The sequence below is a fragment of the Dipteris shenzhenensis genome, chromosome 5, assembly GCF_047967505.1.
Source record: "Dipteris shenzhenensis isolate YYH24624 ecotype China chromosome 5, Dip_SZ_1.0, whole genome shotgun sequence".
Taxonomy (NCBI): Eukaryota; Viridiplantae; Streptophyta; class Polypodiopsida; order Gleicheniales; family Dipteridaceae; genus Dipteris; species Dipteris shenzhenensis.
The window spans coordinates 6703612-6717041 of record NC_141600.1 but is presented as its reverse complement, the minus strand read 5'-3'; the positions used below and the strand labels follow the sequence as shown (position 1 = coordinate 6717041).

The window sequence follows — 13430 nt, the reverse complement described above, 5'->3', positions numbered from 1 at the left end:
AATCCACTGAGCTCTCGAAGGGACTATGATCCCATGTCTGATCACCAAGGGGAGTATAGAAGAAGAAACAAAAATGCAAGTACCTCCCCCGGTGCCCAAGGCGGGTGACCAAAAAGTGTGGCCTAAAAGAAGCTTACCCGACTTGGAACAATCCCTGGCATCCAATTTGTGTTCCTGAATCATCAGAATGTCCATGGGACCCCCAATAACACCTAAATGAAGTTGGTTACGAATCAGTTGCCTGTGGTGGCATTGAGGTACACCCCCGAGGTCTTGAACGTTCCAACTGACAATCCTCATCTGCGAGAGGAGGAGGCTGGATGGAATATCCTACCTGACCTGGTAGCGGAGAAAGCCCTCTCCTGTGAGAAATTCCTCCTATCAAGAGGAGGGAAGTCAACTGGGGAAAGCACAACCCCCCCTGCTGAGGGGGAAACTCTATCCTGGAACATATGCTCCCCAAGCATGGAGGGTACAAACTCCTCCTCTGTCTCAAACTCAACCATGAAAATGAATTCCTAGTACCTATGGCGCAAGGGTGCGAAGGAGCCCTGCGGAAGGAGGAGTGGAACCAATAACCCCCTTACCTGTGTCAGGTTTAGGCAGACATGGCAACATCTGCCTGACCTAAGCCACAGTTCTGTCACCCTCCTCAAGTAAAGCACGTGCCTCTGCGGAAAGGTTCTCCCTAGATGAGCGCTCGTGTATCTGAACAGGGTCAGGAGCAGTCTCATTTGCACATGGAACCAGGACAGGGATGTCTCTTGTCTGAAGAGATGGGTCCACGGCCTCGTTAGTGGTAGCCTGAGGTATTGGCTCACCAACTCTGACAGGCACCCAATGGGGGATGACCAAAGTAGGACGTGTTGATTGTCCTGTCTGCGTTGTAGAAGTACCAGGACGAGAGGCTGATGGTCCTGGCTGTGAAGTTGAAGGTCTAGCAGTGTGTGAGGTGGTAGGAACTGGTCGTGAAGAAATCCAGGTCGGGTGAAGCTATGAGGCACACCCGTGGATCTTTTTGGTCTTTTCTTTCTCCTTGGCAATCTCTGGCAAAGTGCCCAAGGGTCCTGCAAATCCTACACTGATCGTGTCTCCCTGCAATCTCGACTCTCTGTGTGAAGAAGGAGCCATCTGGATGCTGAAGCATAATGTGGTCATCCGAGATGTTAGGGTTAGAGACAATGACCCTAACACGCAGTACCCCATCGGACCTGACCACCTCTGCTGCTGAAGAAGGCATCTCAGGAAGAGGGGGGATCTCAGTAACCACCCCAAAGGCGGCTCCAATGGAATGTAGAAGTCGATGGTACACCTGAGGAAGGCCGGGAAATCTGATGAAGAGTGGCATCGTCCTGCTGTCCTCCTCGACAGGATCAAACCTCAATGAAAAAGGGGTAAAAAAAATCCTCCTGGAGCTCAATGCTAACGGGCTAGCCTGAAGCACTGTACCTGCTATCTCCGAGGAGTCAAAGACAATCTTGAAGAAACCTCGCCCAAGCAGACGAACATCTGTGAGGTGCCCTGCGAGGTCTCCAAGTAAAGCGGCGAGCATCCAATCCTTGGCCTGTAGCCTGGAAGGGTGGGACCATGGATGCGAGCAAAGAGAGATGTCGAGCTCTCCTGCTTTGTATCTTTTTTGAGTTGCTGCAGCTTGTCTTTTGAAAAGATGATGGTTTTCGCGGCAGCCGGTGGAAGCGGCCGAGGTGGCTGAAGGCAGAGCCATCGTCAATCAGGGTGGAAAGGCCAACTCGAACACTAATGAGCTCCATCCGACTGAAAAAACGCTTAGGAAAGGAAGGGGGGAGAGGGGATGAAGGAGGAGGGGAGGGGAGAGGCAGAGACAGAGGGGAGGAGAGAGGAGGGGGAAGGGGGGGGCGGGGGAGGGGGTGGAAGTAGGGGCTGAGGGGGCGGAGTTTAGGGGCGGAGGTAGGGGGCAGGGGGTAGGGGCTGGGGTGGCGGAGAGAAGGGCGAGGGTAGGGGCTGGAATGGTTGGGGGGGAAAGGCAGGGGTAGAGGGCGGGGGAGAGGGCTGAGGGAGCGGGGGGAAAGGGCGGGGGTAGAGGGCAGAGGAGAGGGCTGAGAGGGCGGGGGAGAGGGCTGAGGGAGGCAGGGGAGAGGGCTGAGAGAGTGGGGGGAAAGGGCAGGGGAAGGGGCTGAGGAGGGGCTGAGGGAGGGAGGGAAGGACAGGCTGAGGGAGGAGGGAGAGGTGAGGCAGGGAGGGGAGGAGAGGGGGGCAGCTAAGGAGTCGGGGAGGAGCAGCAGCTCTCTCTCTCACCTTGTCCTTGAAGTAACGCATCATGTTTTTATTATGGGTGATACACAACATTCTTCTTTAACATTAGATTGTTTCCTCAAATAGGAGAAGATCGAAGAGCATAAGCCAGGGAAGAGGGAGCTAGGTCCAACACTGTCTCATTTGTGAACCAAACAAGAGGCTTGTGAAAGAACCTACAGAAATGTTAACCTCATAAAAAACCAACACATCCACATGCTCTAATTCAAAGGAATGGCAAGACTATATATTATAGGGAGCTCTGCTTTCCATCACACTGCTATGCCCTACAATGGCCAGCTCATTCAACAACAAAAAAGCACGTCTGAATATGAAGACTTTTCAACTGAAAAGGCCTGCGAGGTCTCCGTGGACGTTAATATATCTTTCTTTCTTTCTTTCTCTTTTTGTTACAACATAGGAAGACTGAAGAAGGAATTGAGTGACTGCAAGTAAATTGCAATGTGAATTCCTCTTGAAAAGGCAATTTACATAAGTTTTCTGTGCTATAATACCATAGTCATCTTCAATGATTTATATACACAAGGAATATGTAAACAATCTGATTGCAAAATTCTGTCATCTCAGAATGAAACGGCCAAAAAAGTCAATTGCCTTCCTCTTTAATAAATATACGTCAATTTTTTTTTGTTATGAATTCATTTATATTATGTACAACTGATAATCTCATGTGTTTTTTTATAAATATGCAGCATTTCAAGCACCCACTTGTTCAAGGAGCATTTTTTAGAAGCTGCTATAGCCATCCTACAGGTTCTCCCTTTTACCATAACATATAGAATGTGATACACAGGGAAAATTTCCCTCATTATTTGCAAGAATTCCTTATATGCAATGTAAATGCATCCACAACAGAGGACGGCCTATAGTGGCTTACTGTTCCATTACCATGCTTACATTTGAAAACAGAATGCATGGGTTATGCTCAATTCTTGCTATAGGCATAGTGTCAATTCACAAGCTAGAGCAAGAGAAGATCCAATCACAAGTGTTGAGAATTTGATATTTCCTTGTCGATGGTCAGAAACAACCATGACTACTTCCCACAGCATTTAAAATGGCACAACCAAGGAATATATTTAATACAGTGGTTCCTTAGTAGACGAAGTATAATGTCTTTGTGAAAAAACGGCTTAATAGAGGGAGCTGCTGCTGCTCCCCAGCACCCCTCTCCCTCCTGCCTTCTCCCTCTCCTCCCTGCCCCAACTTTTCTCCCTACTCTCTGCCTCCTCCCTCTCCCCCCACCCCATCACTCAAGCCCCCCCACTCTGGTTTCTCTGCCCTGCCTCTTCTTTCTGTCCCCCACCTCATCTCTCAGCCACCTGCTTGCTGCCCTCCCTCCCCGCCCGCATCTCTCTCTCTCTCCCGCCCGTCCGTACAGCACGTCAGCAGCCTGCCACCCGTCAGCCCTTCGCCTCAGCCAGCAGTTACCTCAGCCAACAGCAAACACACTAACCCTAACCCCGAGTTGGGCTAAACCCCCAACCCAACCCGGGGGTTAGGTTCAGCTAGGGGGTTCAACAAACAGCAAATTATGTACTGGCCTACCCTCTCCTCCATGTCCCCCTGAACTCCTTCAACCTCCATCAGGACTCGGTACTCTACAGTTGCAGCCATGACACCCTCTCCTTATGCACGTAATTACCAACAAGAAGGCTCAAAACAACCCATCCTTGGGAAACAGGATCAGATTTTTTATCTGCAGCAGGCAATGAGAGAGCTATGATTGGAACTGGTAGAAGTAAAGGCTCGACTTGACATTCTGGAAGGGCCTGGTAAGCAGGCAGTAATTGATGAGGCTGTAAAATCTTGTAAGGATTCCCCCCTACCCCGCAGCTAGTCTCAACAGTCAAAAATCTTGTTCACATTGAAGTACAAACTGCTAAGAAGGAAGTGATTGTGGAAGTGGACACCAAAGCAAGTAAGTCTAATATTCAAGCAGAGAACACGAAGCTAGAAGTGATAATGCACCGAAGATTAAAATAGCGGGACTCCCAGAAGATTAGTACAAAGAGGAGGACACATATAGTGAAATATTGACAAAGATCAAAGCAAGCTTGCCCAACATTGAATGGGTGGATGATGAGCAGGACTCTAGGCCAACTTCTATTATGCACTATAAAGGTCATGCAATCCTTACTTTGAAGTCAAAAGATATGCGGATCAAGCTCCTTCGACAATCTTACAAGTTGTAGGGCACCAAAGTATGGATAGCAGAGGAGCTTGCACAGGCTCAACTCAAGAATAAGGCAACTGAATTAGCTAAAGTCAAGGCTGCCTAAAAGGATGGAATATGGGCAAGTTCAAATCAAAACCAAAAGACTCTTAGTCTTAAACTGATGTATGGTTGTTACTCTTTCAGACTATTATGTAGGTACTGTAAAATAATGTGGGTAGCTTTTGCACTCCTTGGGAGTTGCCATGTGCCCTCCCTAAAGTAGATGTACTAGAGGGTTTCTTGCTGTCCCATAGACCTTTTGGTCTCCAGTGGACGTTAATAGACTTTCTTTCTTTCTTTCTTTCTTTCTACCCCCCCTTCCTTCTGCCCCCCTGCCTACATCTTTGCCCTCCCAGCCTACATTTCTTGTGTCAGCCCCTCCGAGCTTCTCTCCTCTACTCTCAGGCCCTCTCAAACCATCATTTGGTCCTTGTCCTCTCATCCTTCCCCCTCTGAACCCTTCCCCTCTCAGCCCTTCCCCCTCAACCTCTCCTTCAGCCCTTCCCCTCTCAACCCGTCCCCCCCTTCGATTGACGAATGGATACCCATTCATCCAATTCTCTCGACCACTTCCACTAGCCGTGAAAACTTGCATTTTCTCAAAAGATGAGTTGCTACAGCTCCAAAAGGATGTGGAGTTTGAAATCTCCGCCACGTCTTTGCATGCTTCCATGGGTCCCACTCACTAGCCAAGGACTAGATGCTTGCGGCCTTACCTAAAGAACTCACTCCACGCCTTTCCAATGTTTGACGACTGGGACATAGTTTCCTCTCGTGGCTTTCGACTCTTCTGAGACTGTGAGCACAATGCTCACCTTGACACTTGGTTCCGGCAGAATTTATCTTTCACTCTTCAAGTTGGGCTTTGATCTTGTAGAGGACAGACGGTTCACTTTTCTTTTCATCAGATTTCTTGGTCTTCCATAGGTTTATCATCAACTTCTTGTCACTATTTGAGCCACTTTTGGTTTGGCAAAAAGATGCCTTCTTCCGCAATGAAGGCGATCGGGTCTAATGGGGTTCCTAGAGTTAGGGTCATCATGTGGAAACCTAACATTATTATGACCATATTATGATTCAGCCTCCAGTGGCTCTCTTTTTGGGTAGAGAGTCAAGATTGCGGGCAAGCAAGACCAGTGGTAAGATTTGCAGGACCTTTGAGCATTTCCTGAGAGAGAGCCCAAAGAAGAAAAAGACCCCAAAAGTCTTCTGGTGCGGCCCCTCCTCATAGAGCTCGTACACGTCCGGCCGAGCAACGCGTCCCACTCGTCTATCACCTGCTATCCCCCTTGGTTGGGTTGCGGTTAGAGTTTTTGTTCCTCCACCACCTTCAGCCTAGGAGAGCCCTTCTCTTGCCTCAAACACCACTCTGGTTGCGGTCAATGATATTCCAATTTTGGTCGCGGCTAGTGATGTCGCTCACCTATTCAAGCCATGGCCAGTGATACCCCAGACCTAGCCTCAGATAAGGCTAATGAGGATATTCCTTCAGGTACTATTTCAAGTCTTTGTCTTCCGTCCGAGCAGCCCCCTTCCAACTCAGGTCTTTAGTCTCCCAACATGGATCCGAGGGAAGGAGGTAGCTATTGCCTCTTCATCTTCTTTGCAGACAAGGATCTTACACTCTCCAACACCATGTGTGGCTTAGAGGAACTCTCTCTCTCCACTGGTTGATTTTGGAGAATAGAGTTTGTGCCCTTTACCTTTGGTGACGTGGTTATTGGTTTCCCTATTGGCAGGTCGTCATCTTTTATAGGAGTGGGTGGTCTTACTCCAGGAGATCTACCACACAGGAGGGAGTTGTTTCCACGACCAAGTTGGGTAAGATATTCCACTGATGAGGATTGTTAGCCGGAATATCCAAGGCTTGGATATTGTGCCACATCACCGCCGTAGACAGCTGACTGGTAATCAGCTTCATCCAGGTGTTATTAGGAGATCCATGCACACCTTCTCAGGGAGGAGATTGGATGAACAGCCCTAGATGGATCTTCATACATTATGACTGTTGGTTCAACTTAGACTGCTCAATAGTATTCAGCAGAAATCAATGGAAAAACATCTATAACAATTATAACCACAATATCATTATGCAGGCAGCCCGTCATGTGGAATGATTGCATACTAGATGAACATGGCAGATCACTGGTGTCATACTATATGCAGTGGTCTAGATGGGAGTTGGGACCTGCATCCACGGTTGGTGCTTGGAAAGCTTTCAGGATGCTTGCAGAGGATCAGAGAGCTCGTTCAGTTAGTCACCTCAAAGGAAGTGCAGCCAGGATGCAGCAGATAGATGCAGCCATACTAGTGGAGTGGATGGATATAGACCATTTGCCTAATTCTGAGTCCACCTGGTTGGGGGCTGTTTCGAGAACAGGTATCCCTCTGCAGGTTATAGCCTTCCGGGATGCACATGAGGATACCCTTGTCTTTCAGGTTCATGCAGGAGGCAGACTCCACAGATCTTCAAAGGACATTCTTTTGGAGGCTCCTTTTCAGCCTTTCAGGATTGCAGGATACATGGAGATGGGTAGAGACTCACAGTGGTATCTTGATCCAGACCCTGTTCTCTTGGCTATTGGATCTTGGAGGCTTTGGTTGTATGGAGGTTCCCCTATTAGATCCTTGCAGTGGGATCCAGGGGAATGGGAGTGGATAGTTGTAGGGCACCGAGAGAAGAGCATCCCCTTCTTTCGTTACACAGTCAGAAATGCCAGGAGATTCTAGCTTAGTTGTAGAGGCTGGAGGCCTTCTAGAGCTCCTCATTGGGATACTTATCAGATTTCTGCAGAGATGCAGAAAAACTTTTGGAGGAGACTTTGAAAATCCCTCAAGAATAGGAAAGTCACGTTATTCATCTGGCTTACTATTCATGGAGGGATTGCAGTGAACCTGTGGAGATCCAGGTTCGGGGCTGACCCTACTTGTCCTCGATGCCACTCAGCAATTGAGTCAGTGCAGCACTGCCTTTGGGAGTGCACTCAGGTGAGGATGGTTTGGAAGGGTATTGCTAGGATACTTTGCACTTTTCATAGAGCACCCTTCTTCAAGACCTGGGGATCAATTGCTTGGTTGTCACTCACTGATCCACGGGCTTTCTTCGAGGGACATGACACGGACACAGCTTTCTTTGTTCAACGACATCTTGTGGAGTCATGCTTCCTCCAGGATGTTCCATTTACTCCATTCAAAGCTCCCCACGCTTCTGTAGATACATCTTGGGAGATTTTGGCTAGTATCACAGCATGGCATATTTGGAGAGCCAGATGTACAGAGGCTTTGGAGGACTCACCCTTCTCAAACTATGGCTAGTATCTGGGCAGATACTATACACACTTTGATGGCCATTTGGGCGAACATGCAGGGAACCTCGAGGACTGCTTCTGCTAGGAGGGACGATTTTCTCAGAGTCTGGAAGGATTGTCCTTTCTTCTTTGATTCTCCTTCAGGGATGAGGTGGCATTTTCAGCCGCCACTTGGGATTTTTGGTTGCTCATTCTGAGCTGTTTTTTCCTCATGCTTGACATGATGTACTCCCGCACTTGAGCTTGCTCTGCGGTTTTTATTTATAGTTAATAAAGTACTTTTCTTGAAAAAAGATTTAGTCATGTACAAGCCTCCTATGCATCCTCATGACAAGCTTTTTTGTGAGAAGAAATCTTTATTTCTATAGAATAATTACATTCATAGCTGCTTCAAAAGCGAAGTAGCTACTACTCAAGAAAAGATCTCAGTATAGGCTGTATACACATCCTGATCAATCAAACGAGTCTGAAAACAATCGTAGAATGATTGTTGCAGAGATCGTTTGAAAAAAAGGAAGGATGAAAAGAGTGGATCACCAAAGACTCTATGATTTCTATCCATCCATAAAGTCCATAGGGTCCAATATCGCACCCATACGAAAAATAAATCAAAACCCTGTCTCTGGGGATGAAATCCAAACAACCAGAAAAATCTGCCAAAAGTAACAGTAGGAAATCGCTGTCGAAGCCTCTGTCTGATGAGAGCAATGAGATCAGAAGTATTTGGACAGGACCAAAAGATGTGGATCACTGATTCAGTAGAGTGCGAGCATCTGTGACAAACTGCCGAAGGCATCCTCATGACAAGCACCAACAATATGCTATAGACAGTAGACGCTAACAAGAACTGCTTGGCATAAAACCCCAATTCCCTAGGAATGATGGACAGTGTACTTGAACAAGAGCTACTTGCAAATGTTGATCTTGGAGAAATGCATAAGATAGTTTGATGCTAGGGCACCCATCAAAAAGTCACATTCATGTTTTGTTTGATCATTTGGGGAAAGAAATCAACACCTTAGCATTTCAATCTAGCCTCTAGGATAATTTTCTACCTCCCCTCTATAGTTGCAGCCTTTCATGTTCCATAAAAAATTTGTTGCCTCGTCCTATGGCTGAATACAATTGTCCAAACTATGACTTCACTGAATTTCAAGCATGATCGAATACATCTTGAAGAGATCGAGATAGCATTTACGTTCTCACATACACCTCACCGAGCATGTGTGCTCAAGGATCAGTATGCCTAAATGGTCACATTGGGAAATTTTGCTACATAGTAGCCATTCTAGTATAATCTTGATAGACCAGGGGCTGCAAGGTGAATGAATCAACTGAAGTCGAAGACATGGAGTCCCAAGAGCACATTCTCCATCTTACTGTAGAAGTGCACATGGCAAGACTTGGTGGATAACTGAGAATCCATCCATCACATACTTGAAGCATAGCCAGAGTCAACATTGAACACCTTAGGAAACTGTTGAGGGGTGGGTCGAGACACTTGGAGAAGTATTACCATCGGCCTGGGGCCACTTATGCAATTGATGGTCTCCTAACTCTACACAAACTAAGGAAATACTTTGATAGCTCAAATAGGAGTTTGTGCAATGGTGTGCCTTGGACTCGTGAAGCAGAGGTCGGGCATGAACCGAACACAAAGTGGACATAATATAGACACAACTGAAGGTACAATTGGCTAAAGAGAAGGATGGGATTAAAAATCCTAGAGTAAGAAAATAAAACAAAGATTCCAACAGCAGCTCTCCTTAAAAAAAGTTGTTGTTCATGCTACAATCGGCACGCTGCTGCTCCTCCCCATACACCCTTTGCTGCCCTCTCTCAGCCCCTCCCTGCCTCCCCTCCCTCACCTCAGCCTCCTCCCTGCCTCCCCTCTCCTGCCTCCCTTGGCTCCCTCCCCGCCTCCCTTCCCCCGTCCCTACCCTTGCTTCCCTCAACCCCTACCCCTACCCCTGCCTTCCCTCAGCCCACCATTCCCCCGCCTCTTACCCCCGCCCCTACCCACGCCTACCTCAGCCCATACCGCTGCCCCTACCCCTGCCTCCCTCAGCCCCCCTCTCCGCTTCCCTACCCTCCCTCCTTCAATGCCTCTCCCCACCTCCCTACCCCCGCCCCTAGCCTCACCTCTCCTCTCTCAGCCCCTCTCCAATTCCCCAGCATCCCTTAGGTGTACCATCGACTCTTATCTTCCATTGGACCCGCTTTCGGGATGGTCACCGAGATCCCCATGGGATGCCTTCTTCGGCAGCAGCAGAGGAAGTCAGTTCGGACAGGTTACCACGTGTAAGGTTCATTGCTCCGACCCTAACATCACGGATGACCACATCATGCTCAAGCGTCCAGATGGCTCATTCTTCAGGTAGAGAGTCAAGATCGTTGGGAGACAAGATCAGTGCAGGATTTGCAGAACCCTTGGGCACTTTGCCAGAGATTGCCCAAGAAAGAGAAAAAAGAAAAGACCTAAAAGGTCCACGGATGTAGTGCCTCATAGCACCGCTTCGGCTGGACCTACTTCACAATCTACTACACATCCTATCATTTCTCGCGCCACTGGACCTTCCACCTCTCACCTAGGATCGTCGGCTACAACCTCTCGTCCTGGACCTTCTTCTACAACGCGACCAAGACCGTCAGCACGTCCTATTCCAGTCGTCCCCTGTTGGGTGCGAGTCAGAGTTGTTGAGCCAGTTCCACCTCAGGAGGCTACTGATGGCACTATGGACCCTTGCACGCAGGAGATATTCGTGTCCTAGTTCCTAGTGCTGATGTGGTGCTCCTATCCCCTAAGATATTCATGTGAAGGAGCTTCCTTCTATGGAGCAATTTGTTGCTAAAACTCGTGCCATACTCCATGCTAATGCTACTTATATGGTGGAGCTTCATTAGAGCCCCCCTTTCTCTTCTGCTCCTCTTTCTTCACCTATTGACAGAGGCAAGGGGATTATTACTTTTACTCTACCTTCCGCAGGGATCCTCCGCACACCTGTGCCAGATGCATCACTCAAGAATTCTTTCGCAGTTCTGGCAGACATGGCAGAGTTAGAGTTAGAGGAGAAGTTTGTACCCTCTACCTTTGGGGAGCAAGTTGTTCAGATCACCTTGGATAGAGATTCCCCTTCTGCAGGTGTGGGAGTGCTTTCCCTAGTTGACTTCCCTCCTCTTGATAGGAGGAGTTTTTCCAAGAGAGAGGTCTCTTTGCAACCAGATCGGGTAAAGTTTTTTATCTGGCCTCTTCCTCTCGCCAATGAGGTTGTTAGTTGGAATGTTCAGGGCCTCGGAGGTGTACTTCACTGCCGTCGTAGACAGCTGATCCATAACCAACTTCATCCAGGTGGGGGGGCCCATTAATATTCTTATGATTCAGGAACACAATTCAGGAACACAAACTAGATGTCAGAGATTGTGCCAAGTCGGGTAAGCTTCTCTCAGGTCATACTTTTTTGTCACCCGTCTTGGGCACCAAGGGAGGTACTTGTATTTCCGTTTCTTCTTCGATGCTCCCCTTGGTGATTGGACATGGGATCATAGTCCCTTCTAGAGCTCATCGGATCATTCTTTTGATTGGTGGGCTTAAGGTTGGTTTCTTAAACCTTTATGCCCCCAAGAGGGGACTGTGTCCTTTTATGGAACGAGATGCTTTCTTAGTCTTGCATCGTAGAGCCTTGGATCATTGGGGGTGATTTTAGCATGGTTGGAATGCCCACAGACAAAAGAGGCGGTAGGGAAGGTGGTATCTACTCCCTAGAGAGAGCAGCTTGGGATGCCTTCCTTTTTCGGTACAATGGCAGGGATGCTTGGCATGATGATGCTTTCCTCACTCAGCCATAGTCACTCATGTTTTCTTGGTCGAACGGGAGATTGCAGATGCCTATCCATGCAGCACGGATTGACACATTTTATGTGGACTATTGGACTCTGGACAGAGATGGGACAGTATGCATTACACCGTTGCTCGTACTAGGAGAGATGAGATCCTCAAGTCAGAGAGAGGTATCCGCCTGCTCTTCAGACGTAAGAGCAAAAGAGGCCTACAGATGCTTGGGTCAAGAGCGCCCTGCTGCAGCAGCAAGGGCTCAACGGCAGTCATTGTTAGATCAGAGAGTAGAGTATGCCTTTCATACCTGAGAGTCGTTTTGGACTCAGAGGGGAGGCAGGGTCAACAAGCAGTTCTTCTCTACTCTTGGCCCTAGACATCGTACGGAGAGCGTTTCACAACTTGTTGACTCAGATAGAGTTTTACAAGACACATATTTCTATGCCTCCCTTCTTACAGCAGATCCTGACTCACAAGCCATAGATGATGCTCGAGTTTGGCAGCACTTACTTATGTTGGTGACTGGAGATATGATAGTCTAACTTGATGCACCATTCACCAACATAGAGTTCAGGACTGCTCTCTTTGCCCTTCACAAGGGCAAGTGCCCTAGTTCAGATGGGCTTACCCCCTCTTTCTTTATTTCATTTTGGGATCAGATTGGGGAGTGCAGTTAGGACGCAGCAGATAGAGGCAGCCATACTAGCAGAGTGGATAGATACAGATGGCATGCCGATCGCAGAGTCCACTTGGTTGGGAGCTTTCATGGGAACGGGTGTTCCTTTACAGGTTATTGCCTTGCAAGATGCACGAGGAGACCCTTATCTTTGACGTTCAGCCGAGAGGCAAACTTCTTAGATCTTCAGATGATATTCTTTTGGAGGTTGCCTTTCAGCCTGTTAGGATTACACTGAGGCGCAGACTCACAGTGGTATCTTGATCCTAACCTTGTTCTCCTGGCACTTGGGTCTTGAAGACTGTGGTTATATGGTGGTTTTTCCATCAGGTTCTTGCAGTGGGACCCAGGGGAGTGGAAATGGATTGATGAAGGGCACCGAAAGTAGAGCTTCCCCTTCTTTTGTTACACAATCAGAAATGCCAAGAGATTTCAGCTTGGCAATGGAGGTTGGAGGCCCTCCAAAGCTCCTCGTTGGGATAGTTTTCAGATTTCTGTAGAGAAAAAATTTTGGAGGAGGCCCTGGAAATGCCTTAGAAACAGAAAGATCACTCTCTTCTTTGGCTTTCTATTCATGGAGGGATTGTAGTGAACCTATGGAGATCCAGACCCTACTTGTCCTCGATGCCGTGCAGCAGTTGAGTTAGTTCAGCATTGCCTCTGAGAGTGCAGATAGGCGAGGACGATCTGGAAGGGTGTTGCCAGGATTCTTTGCATATTTCATAGAGCACCCTTCTTCATGACTTAGGGATCAATGGCACGGTTATCTCTTAATGGCCCTTTGGTGTTTTTTGAGGGACATGACTCAGACTCTCAACCTTTATTATTAAAAGCTTACGTTAGTTTATTTAGGTTGGTTAAGTCACTTGGTTAATTTCACTTGGATTAGTCTTAATTAGTTGGGATTAGATTAGGTGAAGCTAACTCAGGTTAAGTTAAATAGTAGATTAGGTTAGGTTGGGTTAACTAAGCATCCTAAATGTTTCTGTTTACGACACTCTGTGGAGGCATGCTCTCTCTAGGATGTTCGCTTCACTCCTTTCAGATCTGCCCATGCCTTGGTAGACACATCTTGGGAGATTCTGGCTAGCATTGCAGCTAGGC

General features: G+C 47.9%; 1 protein-coding gene across 1 annotated transcript in view; it reads left to right on the top strand.

Annotated features, from left to right (window-relative positions):
* The window catches only part of LOC147901561 (uncharacterized), a 257427-nt gene that overhangs the window by 216487 nt on the left and 27510 nt on the right, over positions 1-13430 (top strand). The window contains exon 18 of the mRNA XM_087375079.1: positions 2985-3045. Coding sequence (XP_087231205.1) covers positions 2985-3045 — 61 coding nt within the window. The remainder of the gene's footprint in view (positions 1-2984; positions 3046-13430) is intronic.